This window comes from Patagioenas fasciata, chromosome 19, assembly GCF_037038585.1.
Source record: "Patagioenas fasciata isolate bPatFas1 chromosome 19, bPatFas1.hap1, whole genome shotgun sequence".
Taxonomy (NCBI): domain Eukaryota; kingdom Metazoa; phylum Chordata; class Aves; order Columbiformes; family Columbidae; genus Patagioenas; species Patagioenas fasciata.
Window position 1 is genome coordinate 9,700,571 of NC_092538.1, and position 13,931 is coordinate 9,714,501.

A 13,931-nucleotide genomic window follows, 5' to 3' on the forward strand; every position below is an offset into this window, starting at 1 on the left:
GCAGTGGGCACGTGTGCTGTGGCATAGAAAATCCTCACGCAGGCCTTTGTCACCCATCACAGGAGCATTTGCCTGCCCCTACACCTGGTGGGAACAGGCCATCCATTCTGAGACTCACAGGGCCCGCAGAGCATCACTGGCCTGAGGATGAGGATGGCCAGGAGATGGGTAGAGCTCCATAGCAAAGGCTGGGGCACACACTGGCTGTGGGCACAGCAGCTCGGTGACACAGGAGCCACCCCACGCCTTCAAGGCTCAGTTGTTCTGGCTCGGGGGCCAATTTCTTGCAGCGCGTGGGATCGTTTGTGCCGTTAGCTGTCGCTTTGTTAACTGCTCTGACGCTGCCGGCACCAGACGCTTGCTCGCCTGCGCAGCGTCCTCTGGACCACGTCCCGCAACTCCTCCCGGGAGACCCAGAAATCGGGGCGGAGGAACCGAAGGTCCAAACAGCCGGGAATACAACACCCCCTCCACACCCCGCTCGGGCTCTCAACGTCCGTCATATTAGAAGCGCGGGGAGCTCTTGCGCTGCTCCCCGGGGAGCGAGCGGCAGCGGCGGCGCTACCGGGCGCAGGTGACCCGTCCTCTCCTTCCACCGGACCGGCAGCCGCAGCCGAGCCGGGGGGGCGGTGGCCGCGCTGTTCCCCGCCCCGGCGGGGCCGTGCCGAGGCGGGGCGGGCCGGGGGCGGGCTCCGACGTCAGGCCCCGCGGCGGCGGCGGGGGGCGGAAGGCGGTGGCGGTAGAGGAGGGGGGAAACTTCGGACCGGGGCGGGGGGATGGCGGCGGGTGAGGCGGTGGCGGCAGGCGAGGCGGCCCGGGCGGACTTTGCGCGGCACTGGCAGGCGGAGTTCCCGGGGGAACCGGCGCCCCGCATGGAGCTGGGCTCGGTGCGGGCCATGGAGCGGGAGCTGGAGCGCTGCCGCCGCCACCTGCGCCGCCTGCAGCGGGCGCTGGCCGAGGAGCGCTTCAAGGTGGGCTACCTGGAGGCGGCGCTGGCCCGAGTCCCCCTGCCGCCGCCGCCGGCCGTACCCGCCGCCCCCCGCCCGCCGCCGAGCCCCACCGGCGGCCCCGAGGGCAGCTCCCCGGAGGGAGGCAGCCGTGGCAGCTCCGACGCGGAGGACGCGTCCTCGGCAGGTGGGTGCCGCGGGGGTCCCGGGCCATGGCACGGCCGAGGGGGAGCCGTCCCCATCCCGCGTCCCAGGACATCCCACAAGAGCGACGAGGGTGTCCCCAGCCCCTGTGCTATCCCCGTTTCACGGTCAAGGGCATCCCGTGGCCGAGGGCACCACCAGCCCTCGTGCTGGCCATGCTGAGCTGCTGTGCCGTGTTGGTGGCACAGGCAAAGGCACCCATACCCCATGCCATGCTGCTGCTAAGGCCATCCTGAGCCCCTGTGCCATCCCTGTCACACAGTCAGAGCACCCTGTGCCATGGTGTGGCAGAGAATATACCGGTATCCCCATCACACAACCAGGGACAACCCATGCCGTCACATGGCTGAGGCTGCCCCAAGCCCTTTCGCCATCCCCATCAAAGAGCTAATGCCACCCCCAGCCCCTGTGCTGTCCCCATCCCACCACTAAGGTCACCCCAAGCCTCTGTCTCGTCCCTGTACCACTTCGGAGTGCAGCCTGTGCCAAGACCCCATCGTCGGGCATGTGAGGAGTGCAGGTGGCTGGCCAGTCCGCTGCATAGAGATCTTGGTGATGTGCCACTGGCCCAGAAGCAATCTCTGCGGCTGGGACACTGCAGGGGAGTCACTTCCTTTGGGTGTGACCTGGCTGGCTGGGACACCTGTCCTGGGGTGACACCCTGTGATCTCTCAGGGGGAAGTCCCGGAACCGCTAAAGCAGAAGCATGCCAGAGTGCTGAGGTGTCTCAGAGTGGTTCTCTGGGTGGATCGAAGGCAATATTGTTTTGCAACTCGTTTTGTGGCACTGAAGGCGCAGCCAGCTAGCGCTGTCACCCATCACGCTGCCCTACTTCCAGTGGCCTGGAAGTTGTTATTGCATCAGCTTTAATCCTGGTTCAAACAGAGTCCTGACAGCTAAGGAATGTCACTTTTTATGTTGCTAATTCTGCAGCTGACTTGAGTTAATTTTGTTCTTGCTCAATTGTCTGGGGTGGTGGTTTTTTCCCCAAGGCTGTATCGTGCTGGTTTAAGATTGTCTGACTAGAAGGACTCTGATGTTGAACCATGCTTAATATTTAGCATAATTTATATTTATTGCATTAGTCCACAGGGCCAGGCAACAGCTCTGTTTCGGTTTCACCTTCCCAAGCTGTCTGGAGGTGAAACATCCAAACTACATGGCTGCTTTGGGTGTTGTCTCCATGCCAGGCTTGCTCACACATGTGTTTCTGTCCCTCTGTGGTCAGTGGGAACATGGGAGCCTGCTCCCAGCCCCATGGCAAGGACGAGAGTGTTCCATGTGTCACCTAAAAGGACCACCCCAAGCCTTTCTGCACCTCCCCATCAGCAGGCACCCGTTGTGGTTTTTGGAGAGCTGCTCAGCAGCCGAGGAGGCTTGAGTGCATCAAAGCGACCAAGCACAAATCTTGCACACGGATCTTGCATTTTATTTATATCTGGGTATTGCTCCTGAATGTTTCCAAACACTCAGGATTGTGCAAGGCTCTCTCGGACTGGGCTCATTGACGGAGTTTCCCTGGAGCATGGGGTTCCAGCATTGTAAGCCAGAGGGGTCCTCCACCCCCAGAGCTGTGCTTTGAGGTGGCTGGACCAAGACCTTAGCAGCCAGTCGGGGTGAATCTTTTGGGCAAGACCTTGAAATCCAGTGTTGTGTCTGCTGCGATTAAATGTGGCCTCTTCCTCCTCCTCCTCTTCCTTCCCCAAATGGGTTTCCGTCATGGTCCCCAGCTCCTGTGCTTGTCCGAGGAGGCAGTGTCCCCTCCACCAAGCAGCCAGCTCCTTGCCCCATGGCATGGCCGGGCTCTGTGCGGAGGTGGACCGATGGTGATGAGTTCCCCCCAGCCTTGTCCCGAGCCCTTCCCGAGCATCAGCACTTTTCTTTGTTGCACGTTATAAGGGCGCCTGTGTGCACTGAGGGCGCTGACATTTAAAAGCAGAATTTGAGAGTATAGTAAAACGCGTGCGGTTGTTGCCTGGATCCCCCTTTCTCTGGGCAGTTCGTTAACTTAGTGCTCCCATTGTTTTCTTCTCACTTCTCTTTATTTTTGTCATATATAATTAGAAATTCCTGACTGCGCTGCTGTTCCCTTCTCCCACCAGCAGTTCGGGTGGTGTGTAATTCGGTCATGGTGTTCTGTCTGGGATCCCTCAGTATTTCATTGTGAATTTTGGAGCTTAGCTGTGCTGTGGCTGAATGTGATCAGCCCCCAGCCATTTCACCATAACCTATGGCAGCGTTATCTGGATAGCAAACGAAGGCATGTTGAATATTATCTTTATGAGAATTACCAAAGACAGTGGTTTCCTTTAAGTAGCTTGTGATTAATCTGATTTAAAGCAAAGAAACCTGCAAAATGCCCCTGTTTGCAGCTATTGCATGAAAGCAGCGCGTGTGACAGCCAGATACATGATCCTGGCATCTGAGATAACGCCTGTGCCAGCTCATCCGGGACCAACAAAATCTGAGCGTCAGTGAGCAGATGGCTAAAACGAAGCGTGGAAAGGACTAAAATTCCCTTCATCTTGGCCGTCACCTGTCCCTGTGGCCAAACACGCAGCTGGCCTCACAGCTGAGTGTGCGAGGTGGTCGGGGTGCAGCGGTGCTTCGGCTGGGTGCTGCCTCCATCCCATCCCTTTGCCGTGGCACAAGTTTGTGGTGAAGGTTCTGGTGCTGTGGGTTGGTACCCACGAGGAGAGGGTGAGCTGAGCGGGTCGGGGGTGTCTGTGCTGGTCATCGGGAGGAGTGACACGTTGATGCTTTGTATAGCCAGGTAGTGCACACAGAGCTGGAACAAACTCGGTGTTGGGTTTCTCTGCTTTGCCCTTGGGAAGCTGAGAAAGACGCTTGCTTTGCTGTGGAGCTGGGGTGCTGCGGGAGCTGCTGAAGCTCTTCTGGAAGGCTGCTGTGTTCGGGACCCTCCAGCCTGTGCTGTGAAGCGCCTTGTGTCCCAGAGACATGAGCTCTGGGGTGGGGAGCGCTGACCTGCTGGTTCCTGGTCTATTTCTTGAAAACAATCCCATAAAGCCCCAGCAAAAGAATAGAAAATAGTGAGCAAAGTCCAGAGTTTATCCCGGTGTGTCTCCTTCTGTCTGAGGTAGGTCATGGCATGCAAGAGGCGAAGGAGCGGCGATCCCGAAGTGGGGAGGTGCATGAGTGGGACTTGTTCCTTCCTGAGACTGCATTGACCTCCTCTGTGTCCTGTTTTGGTTTTTCTGTTGTTGTTTGTTTTGTTTGTCTTGTTTGTTTGTTTTTTCCCACTGTTGCAAAGTGCTTATTTGGCTCTGAGGATGCTGAAGGCTGTTCTTCTGGCTGGGGAAGGCCAGGCAGAGCTGCGGTGTTTAATTTTATCTTCTTAGGGGAGAACAAAACCACAGCATGTGTGTGTGCCTGCTGGGGACCTTTGAACCGTCTCCATCTGCTCCGGGGCCTGGTGGTGTTTTGGGAAGTGGCATTTCTTCATGAACTCCCCTGATGGCAGCGTGACAACAACCCCTGTGTGATGTGGAGCTGCCTCCCCAGAGAGCTGTGCTGCCCGAGCCGAGGACTGAAGGGTTAACGCTGGGGCAGGTTGGCACCGTTAAAGAAAATCATAAATAAATGCAAAAGTGCGTGAGGTTGAAAAGCCTTTGAGTATAATGGAACAGTTGCTGTCTAAAAGCAAGGCTTTTAAATAAGAGCAGTAAGTGGTGGTGCCTGGAGTAACTTCTCTGTGATGGGCAAATAGTAGAGGGCTTGTACAGGTGCTGGAAGAACAAAGGGGAAAGCTGGGACCAGCTCTGCCCGTGGGCACCATTAAGGTCTCTGTTCCAGCACAGAGCTGGCAGTGGCCGCAGCATCTGCTGGGTGGAGAAATGCCTCATCCTGGAGCTGGCACCCTGCAAATGGCGAGAGGATGGGCACACAGTAAGGTTGGGGTCCCTGTCCCTCTCACCGGGCAGGGGGGCGGTAAGTGAACCAGCCCTGGTGGGCACATCTGTGCTTCTGGCAAGCTGGTGTGGCTGGTCTGGCTTTCACCCGGCTTTCACCCACTCTCGCATCAGCGAAGCGCGATTACAGTGGGAATTTGGCTGTTGCCCAGCATCACGAACCTGCACCTCCTCCCAACCAGATCCTCAAAATTGGTGTGAGCGTTCCCAGGGCAGCTTCCTCCTCTCCCCCAGCATGGCTGTGGTACCCACTCTTGTGGGCTCAGAGATGCGGTAACATCCCTTGCATATCCTTGTGTGCCATTTGCTCCCGCTGGCTGGGTGTTTGTCTGGGGCGGGTATTTGCCCAGTGGCATTTGGTGCAGAGACGATGCTGAGCTCCCCCAGCAGCGTTTGGGCCATGGGCAGCAGCGCTGCGCTGCTTAGGCTGCCCAGAGCCCTGTGGAAGGGAAGGAGGGAACGCAGTTCCCCTTTCGGTGCCCGTGGCTGTGCCACTTCGGCTTGGAGGTGGCCCCCTGGCCCCCTCGGGCTTGGTGCAGCAGTGGCTGGTGGTGTGGTGCTCGGTGGGCCCCGGCAGCAGCAGGGCACGCAAGGAGCCCTCATTTGGTGGCTACAGCCAGAAGTGCCTTCTGCGGCTTGAATACATTTGCATTGTAAGTCTATTGAAATCTGTTCGTGGTTTTGTTTTGGTTTTGTTTGTTTTTGTTTTTTTTTTTCTTCCCGGGAAGGACACTTCTGTGCAGGGGACTCTTTGTTTGGATGGTTCCTCCTTCCCTGTTGCCCAGCATGGCCAGTGATACCACCGCGTTGGATCCCAGCAAATGGCTCTGCTCTGTGTTCTCCAGGGCCAGCCCTGCAGCTGTCAACAGAGGCAGACACTTTCCCCATGCTGACGGGGGAATAATATTCCCTTGGGTTAGAAGGGGGAGCCTGGTTTAGCCAAGGCAGCTCACTAAAGTGTGCATCCATCCCGGGAAAATGGCACCTCTGCTGCTGGTTCGTGGCATTGCTGGGTGTTCCCTCCCGCGGAGGCCGGCTGGAGCAACCGCCACGAGTGCGACCAGGTCTGAGCAGCCAGGGGGAACACACAGGCCTGGCTGTGTCCCCACGAGACATCTTCAAATAGACTTGGCTTTCCCAATGCTAGTTACTTTATCAGTGTTTGCTAAGCAGGATAATTTGCATATGTAGAGCAGTAGCAGCAATGCTTCTTGGCTGTAGCTGGGAGGCAGAGCCTGGCCAGCCCACACAGAATCCCGAAGGACCTTCTGCAGATCTGCCCTGAGATAAGTCCCAGCTGCAAAGTTCAAGGATTGTTTGAAGATTTGGCAGATAGGCAGACCTTTATGCTCAGACCAGGGCTTTCTGCCATGGGCGGTTTTTGTTCCGATGCTATGAACCAACACCTTTTCCTTCTCCTTTGCAAGTCCTGCAGTAGGAAGCAAACCTGACCGAGCCGTCTTGACAGAGCTGAGAGTTAGGGCTGCGATCTCATCCCTCTCAGAAGAGAGATGCACTGCGATAGCTAGACCAGGCCTTAATCTGATATTAGAGGCTTTTTCCTGTGAGCAGCCACCACCTTTCTTTCCTTCCCTGGTATTTTGAGAGGCTGAGGGTGTTGCTGGTGTTGCCCGGGAGGAGCTCACGTAACCGGGCTCTTGGCCGCGTCTCCCAGTGTAGCTCTGGGCTCTGCAGCTCTGGCCGTGTCCCTACCACGGCTCCGTGACATCTGGGCTTCACTGCTCCAACCAAAGGACTCAACTGCTCTCTCAGTCCTTGTCTAACGCTGCCATTTGTGTAGTGCCCCCAAACCACCCTCTCTCCCCCCAGGAAAACATCTCCTTTGCCCCATGCGGGTGTTGGAGGTGCAGGTGGCTCCAGAGCTGCTCTCTGGTTGTTACAAGCCCAGGGTGCTCACCAGTGGCCCCAGTCCCAGGTGGTCACCACCAGCCCCAGCCCAGCCCTGGGCAAGCGCTGAGGCTCGTGTGGCTGTGGCTGGAGGAGCCTCTTGCACAAGAGTCCAGAAATAGCGATGCGTGGGCTGGCGAGCAGGGGCTGGGCAGATGCCAGGCAGACAGACAGACACCAGGCAGGCTGCATGGGGCGGCCAGTGGCAGGGAGGAACTGCAGGACTTGGCTTTCGGCTCTCACCGCAGGGATGCTCCCATCTGCAGCTATGATGGGGGCGGTTGAGGGGGTGGAGAATGTGGTTGGCAGCATCTTCTCACCCAGGGCTTCTCTGTGTCACTGCGGGTGAACCTGCTTTAGCAGGTGGGTTGGACTTAGATGATCTCCAGACATCCCTTCCAACCCCAACCATTTTGGTGATTCTGCAGGGTGGTGGTTACCTGGGTGTGGGTGGGTGAGTGCTCCCCCCAGCCCTGGGGAAAGGTGGGAGGTTCAGCTGCTTTGCAGGTTTTGGAGTTTTGTTGTTGTGTGTCCAAAGGTGAAAAAAGCATGAAAACCGAAGTAAAAATAGAGCCCAGCAGTTTGGTGGGGCTGTTTTGTCCAGGCTGTGCAAAGGAATTTGCTCGGATTGGTGTGCGCAGCCAGATATGGCCCATCAGGTGGAGCACATGGGTGGCTCCGGTTTGGGCATCTGGGTGCTTGGGGAGGCTTTGTAGGACACCTGCCCAGCCGGGCTCCAGGGCACTTGCCTGCCTGGTTCTCTTGGGCCTTGGCACTGCCCGTGCCTGCTGAGTGGTGTCATGCTGGGGGGTGTCTGGCTGCAGGAGGGCTCATGAGGGTCTGGTGGCCCATGGGTGGCTCCTCCAAGTGCTCAGCTCATGCGCTGCCTTCAATAAAGAGGAAGATGTGCAAAGGGGGGGGTTGCATGATGGTGTGGAGAGGCTGGTGTGATGGGCAGGAGCCACCAGGGAGTGTGTCGAGCTGGGGAAAATGTGAGAAAACCCTTATGTGCACACAGAGAGCTGTGCATGGAAAACTGGCCACCCTGGGGGGCCACTTGCTGCACCCATGGCTCTGTAGGTACCGTGCCAGAGTGGGAGCGGCTGCACCTTGTGCTGCTGCTGCTGCTACAGCTGCTGGTGCTGCTGCGGTGCTCCCCAAGGTGCGAGTGGAGCGCGGTTTCCTGCTGTGAACAGGGCTGATGTGCTCAGCCCAACCGCTGTCACCTTCCTGGCAGCTCGCTGTGCTGATCGGCAGGGCCCGGTGCTCCAGGGGCACGAGATTTGGCTGTGGAGGATGAGGGGGATGCTCCATTGGGACTTGTGAAGGATGGAGCGAACACTGTGACACCGCAGCCACCCTTGGGCAGGGCTGGCACCGCCCGTACTAACGGTGTGGGGACAAGGGGAGTGTCAGCACTGGGCAGTGCTGGGGTGATGGTGCCCAGCAGCATCCTGTGGGGTGGCTGGGGGGGTGCGCTTGGCTCCTGAAAATAGCCAGGAGTGGGGCAGGCAACCATGTGAAATGGCAGCTGGGGTGTTGCACCCTGTGATGCTGACTCAGAGTCTGGTGACTCAGAACCTGTGCAGGCAGTGGGTCCTCACCGCACCGGGGATGGATACAGCCCCCCCAGGGAGGCACAGCTGTGCCAGGGGCAGCCATGGCTCCTCACCCTGGATGCCCGGTGTCTGTGCCCCAGCCATCCCGAGCCACAGCCTTGGCATTGCTGTGCTCTCCCAAAGTGTACCAGCTGTGTCTGAGCCTGGTGTGATCCCTGGGAGCGGGGTTCAGGTGGTGGCTGCACCTCAGCAGGGTCCCCTCAGGTTTCCCAGCTGGGGCGGTTGCCAGTGCCACCCGCGTCCTGGCACTTCACGCTCCAGTGGCTCTACCTTCGCATAGTGCCTGGTGGAGCATTATCCCTCCTACCCGGTTCCCATCTGGCCCTGGTGCCTGGTTCAGGCTGAGCCCGCAGGGGTGCGTCCAACGGTACGGGCAGGGGACGCTGCCCACACCACAGGGACAGGGGCAGCGGTGCCGGCACAGGCTGAACGAGGGCAGCCTCTGCACTTGAACGCTTGGCTGGTGCCCTGACATATTGAGGTTGATGACTCTGGCACTTTATATTTCCTTTGGCTACATGCAGCTGGGGAGGGTGGTTTAACCCCTGCCTGCTCACGCCCTGCTCTGCCAGCCCCAGTTGTCTGGGGCAGGGCAGCTCCTGGGGGTCCTGGTTCCTCCCGTGGGATCAGGGCCAGGAGGAGCCTGTGTCCCTCAGCTGTAGTGGTTTGAGGAGCTGGCGAGGTTTTTCTGGGGAGGGGATGCAGCATCCCTGGGTCATAGGAAGGGGATAAGACCATGGTGGAAAGGGTGGTGGAGCCGGGCTCCTCCTTTCCCCGAACTCTCCTTGAGGTGTCTTGGGGTGGCAGCCGTGTTGCCCTGTGCCACCACTGTCCCCTCCTCCTCCTCCCCAGTCCCCAGACCCCTGCAGAGGGTCGGCGTGGCTGCGTCTGGGGGGATGCTGAGCTCGGCTCCCCCCGGCGAGGCAGGGGCGGGAGGCGGGACGCTGCCATCGCCAGGCAGCACCTCCTTCCCTGGGCACCCCTGGCAGAAAAGCCGCTGTGTGCCCAGGCAGGCGGCCGTGCCCCGCTCTCCCATCCAGCCCCCGCCTGGGCCTGCGTCCCCCGCCTCCCGCCCTCGCCCGCCGCCTTTGTTGTGAGATGCGAGCGGGCTGGCGGGGCTGAGAGCTGGCGTAGCCCTCCCGAGCATGGAGCCGCTGAGCCACCGCGGCCTGCCGCGGCTCTCCTGGATCGACACCCTCTACAGCAGTACGTGCCCTGGGCTGGGGGGGCCGAGCGGGGCCAGGGTGGGGGGTCCTTTCCTTACCTGTTGTGTAACGCTGCGTCGCGCTGGGGAGGGATGCTGTGCCTGGGATCCTGTGCCGGAGGGCTCCTGGGCTGAGCCCAGCCCAGGCAGGGGGCAGGCGATGCTGGCAGGAGGTTGCACTCTCCTCCCTGAGCATCCCGCACACCCTAGTGACAGGGCAGCACTGGCCGGAGTCGATCCAGCATCCCCCAGGCTCCGGGGACTTGTTACCTGCACCGGGGGGGCTGCATGAGCGGGATGGGTGACTGTGACTGCGGTGCTGTGGGGCTCACTGGGGCTGGAGCAGCCTGACACATGGTTCTGCCCACAGGGGTCCTTGGGGACGTGGGTGCTTTCTGCCCTAGGTCCCATCCCTCTGTCTCTGTGGCCATGGGAAGGCTCCTCACCCTGAGCCGTGATTTTTGCAGCAAGCTCCGAGGCGCTGTGCTGAGGATGCTGTGGCAACGCGGTGCTGGTTCCTGGGGCTGGCAGCCAGTGGATAGGGGCATCCTGCAGCAGCACAGGGGGTGCGACCCCCTCCTGTCCCATGGATGGGCAGCAGGCAGGAACAAGCCCTGGAGCTGTGTTGGTCCCAGTCTCAGCAGCAGCCAAGGGAGCCAGGGACACAGCTTGGGGATGGGGCGGCTCAGTCACGGTGTCTCTGTTGTTCATCTTGGGGGAGTGCTGAGCTGCATGGGCACCCCGACAGTGGGGTTTGGGGTGCAGTGTTGAGCTCAGAGCCTAGCATTTGTGGGGCAGCAAGATTTGGCATGAGTGTGTGGGAAGGTGGGATGCTCCAGAGAAGGGAGCACGGTGCCCCCTGCACAGATCTGGCATCTGCTGTGCCCTGGAGGGAGTGGGGGTTGTGGGGGACACATTGTAGATGGCTGAGTCCCCCAAAGTTTTCTAGCCCAAAGCATCCAACACCCACAGGCAGAGGCCGCATCAGGCAGCGGCAGCCCTGGGGTCCAGCATGGCTTGTGTAGCTGGCTGGGACTGGAGCCCCGAGGCCACATCCAGCCCCAATCTCCGCACCCCCCTTCCCAGCCTTGGCATCTCTGCAAAGCGATGGCTCTGCCATCCCGAATCCTGTTCCAGCCACCCTCACCATGGAGGGGAGAGGCACAGGGTGGGCTGCTTGATGTATTCATGTTTTGGGGGATGCGAGGAAGAGTCCAGCCTTCGTCATGCTGGGGAAAAGTGGCAGTGTGGAGGAGATGCTGTTTGTGTTGAGCCGCTCTTTGGAGGAGGCCCGCGGAGGCAGGTCTGAGGCCAGCTCACGCATCCGTGTTGTCATGGTGAATTTTCACCCGTGCACAGGGAAACCGAGGTGTTTCCTCCAAACCTTGCAGGCTCTGTGCAGATGCTGGGCTTCTCCCGCTGGTGGGATAGGACAGGCGACCATTGGGGTGTGCAGATGTGCTGCTGGGTGTGTGGCAGCAGCACACACCCAGCTGGAAAGTGAAGGAAATGCCACCCTGAGCTGCTGTGACTGTGCTATCACCTACCCAAGCTGGGCAGGAGCCAGCCGCTGTCTGTAGCCGTGTTCCCTCTTGGGAGCCATCATGCTGGGATTAGCCTAGGTCAGATCTGGGAAGATGTGACATAGCAGAAATGTTATTTTTCTGGAGAAAGTAATCCCCCATGGGGATGCGTTCCTGGCTCTGTCACCCTCCTGGGGCCATGTGCCAGCTCCCAGGACCCCTGCCTTGGTGGGGGTCAGCATCCCATGGGTGTCAGCATCCCACGGGTGCCCCTCCTTGGTGCATTGTGGGGCCAGATCCAGCTCAGGGCTACAGGACTGCATGTGGGAGCTGGAGTTACAAGGCTACTTCAGGCTGGGGTGTCCTTGTCCCCCAGAGTGGCTCCCCTGGGCCAGGGTGCTCCCCCCCGCTCAGTCTCCATGCCTGGGGTGGAGCAGGAGGATTTCCACTGCTGCTAAAAAACGAGAGCAAAAATAGCTCTGGGTTTTGGCATGGGCACAGGAACAGGCTGCAGGGGCAATGCAGCTGTGCGGGAAGGAGGGAGGTGCTTGGTTTGGGCTGACTTGGGTGGCGGGAGCACCCCACAGGCAGGGAGACACAGGGGCCAGCCCCTCCAAGTCCCCTCACCCAGCAATGTCCCCCTCGCCTGTTCTGGCTGCTTGGTGGTGCTTAGTTCCCTCACTGCTGAGTGTGCTGCGGGGGGTCATTCTGCCCGGTGTCCCCAGCTGAGAGCCCTGTAAATACTGCACGTCTATGAGTGGCACAGCTAGAGCCATGGGGACACATCTCTGTCCTCCCTCCTGCGGGCAGGGCAGAGTCCCGCTCCCTTGGTCCCTGTTGGGGCACTGTCTGGAGGTCTTGTCCCCAGCTTGGGTCTGGGACTGGGATGCAGGTCTGTTCCAACTGGGAGCAATGGCAGTGTGAGGGCCAGGTCGTTCCTGTGTCCCCACAGGCCAGTCCCTTCCCCCTCCGTGCCATCAGTGCTGCCTTCTTCCTTGTGCTGCTGTGGTGTCACCTCCCAGGGTCCCCAGCTGCCTCATTAAAGCTGTGTTCTTCATTACCTTGCCACCAAGCCACCCCAGCCCAGCTTCTCAGATCTCTCACAGTTTCAGTGCCGCTCTGGGTGACAACATTGACTGCCCCGTGGTTAAGCCTGGACCTGCAAACCTTGGCCTTGGTGGAGGGGAAGCCTGATGTCCTCTGAGTTGGTGTGCCTGGTGGGGACAGCCAGCTTTGTCCCCTCTCTGCTGCCTTGGCTTCCCCTTAGACCTTCCTGACTGATGGGGAAGGGTGCTTAGGTGAGGAGTTTGGGTTTTTCCAGGCCATTCCCAGCCTGGAGATGGTGCCCGGCTGGGTGGGCTCAGGGGAGCTGTGTGGCACAGGTGTCCCAGTGGCCATCATGAGGGGACACCCGTGCTAATGCTGCCTTGCTCCTGGCCTGTGCTGCAGGCATCCCAGCTGGGACCTCTCAAAGGCAGGAGGGAAAAGGGACATCCCACCGCGAGAAGGCAGGATAGTTTAGAGCCAGGGATCCCCTTTCCCTGGAAGCTGAGAACCAGGGAGAGCTCTGGGCTCCCCCATCTCTGCTCATCCAGCTCATTCATTCCCAGTCAGCTCCTGGACTGAATGGGGGCTGTGGTGGCCTGGTGAGGGTGGGACCCCAGCCTCTGAGGGATGGTTATTAGCTGCTAATTGCTAATGAAGCAAGATCTGAGAGGGGCTGTGGTGACCTGGCAGAGTCAGAGTGCATCTGGCCCATGTCAGGGCTCTCCCCAGATGCACGATGGGACCCCCCATATCTTGCACCAGCACTAACAGGGCTCCAGCCTGGCAGGCTTTGCAGCACTCTTTCATTTAAAGATTTATCCACTCTCAGTATGAAGCCACATGCAATATTAATGTGCTGAGTGGTGTTGGCCGGAGTCAGGGGAGTCCTTAGCTGGGGTGGCAGGGCCATGGGGGGACAAAGTGGCAGCAGTGTGGGGTTTGCTCTGGGGTAGCTGCTCCATCCCCACGCCCCCAGTTTTGACTGGGGTCTCTGACAGTGTCTTGGCCCCTCCTGGCTGAGGGGTGCCAGCTGCACCCCATGGCCACCCCTGCCGCAGCCGGGCTCCCTTCCCCCTCCCCTTTGTCAGCATCTTGGGGCTGCTGCAGCCGCCTCTTCCCGCCGCCACCGAGCCGCTGCCGTTTCCATGGTAACAGGTTAGGATGTACCCTGGTCCCCCGCTGCGCCCCAGGGACCCGTTGCAGACCCCGGGGCCTGCCCACTTCCACTCGGGGCTCCAGCTCCCCAAAATCACTTCCTCTGGGCCACAGCTGATGAGGGGGACAATGTGGGGCATCTAAAAACAGGTGCTGGTGTGGTGTAGCCGTGGCCTCATCCTGCTCAGTGTGGCCCAAGCTGCCCACCCACCATAGGGCTGCTGCCATCCCCCTTCTTCTGTGGGGGGTGGCACTGTCCTCCAGGCTGCGGACCCAGGCATCCTGGCACCCGTTCTCACCCTCCAAGGAGGACGGACATGGGAAAGTGTGGAGGACGGTGGCTGTGGCTGCCAGTCTGGCTCCATCTCTCCCCGGGGATGGGACGGGAATGGCGA

The 13,931-nt window shown here is 59.8% G+C and overlaps 1 protein-coding gene across 2 annotated transcripts in view; it reads left to right on the forward strand.

Moving 5' to 3' along the window:
- Positions 1–771: 771 nt before the first annotated feature.
- Positions 772–13,931, forward strand: part of ABR (ABR activator of RhoGEF and GTPase) — a 38,939-nt gene continuing 25,779 nt past the window's right edge. Inside the window, exon 1 of one of the 2 annotated variants that reach the window (XM_065852835.2) lies at positions 772–1,134. In XM_065852835.2, the coding sequence (XP_065708907.1) occupies positions 777–1,134 (358 nt within the window). In that variant the 5' untranslated portion in view covers positions 772–776. Of the gene's footprint in view, positions 1,135–9,532; positions 9,814–13,931 lie in introns of those variants that run through there. The other variant, XM_065852837.2, reaches the window with a different exon arrangement.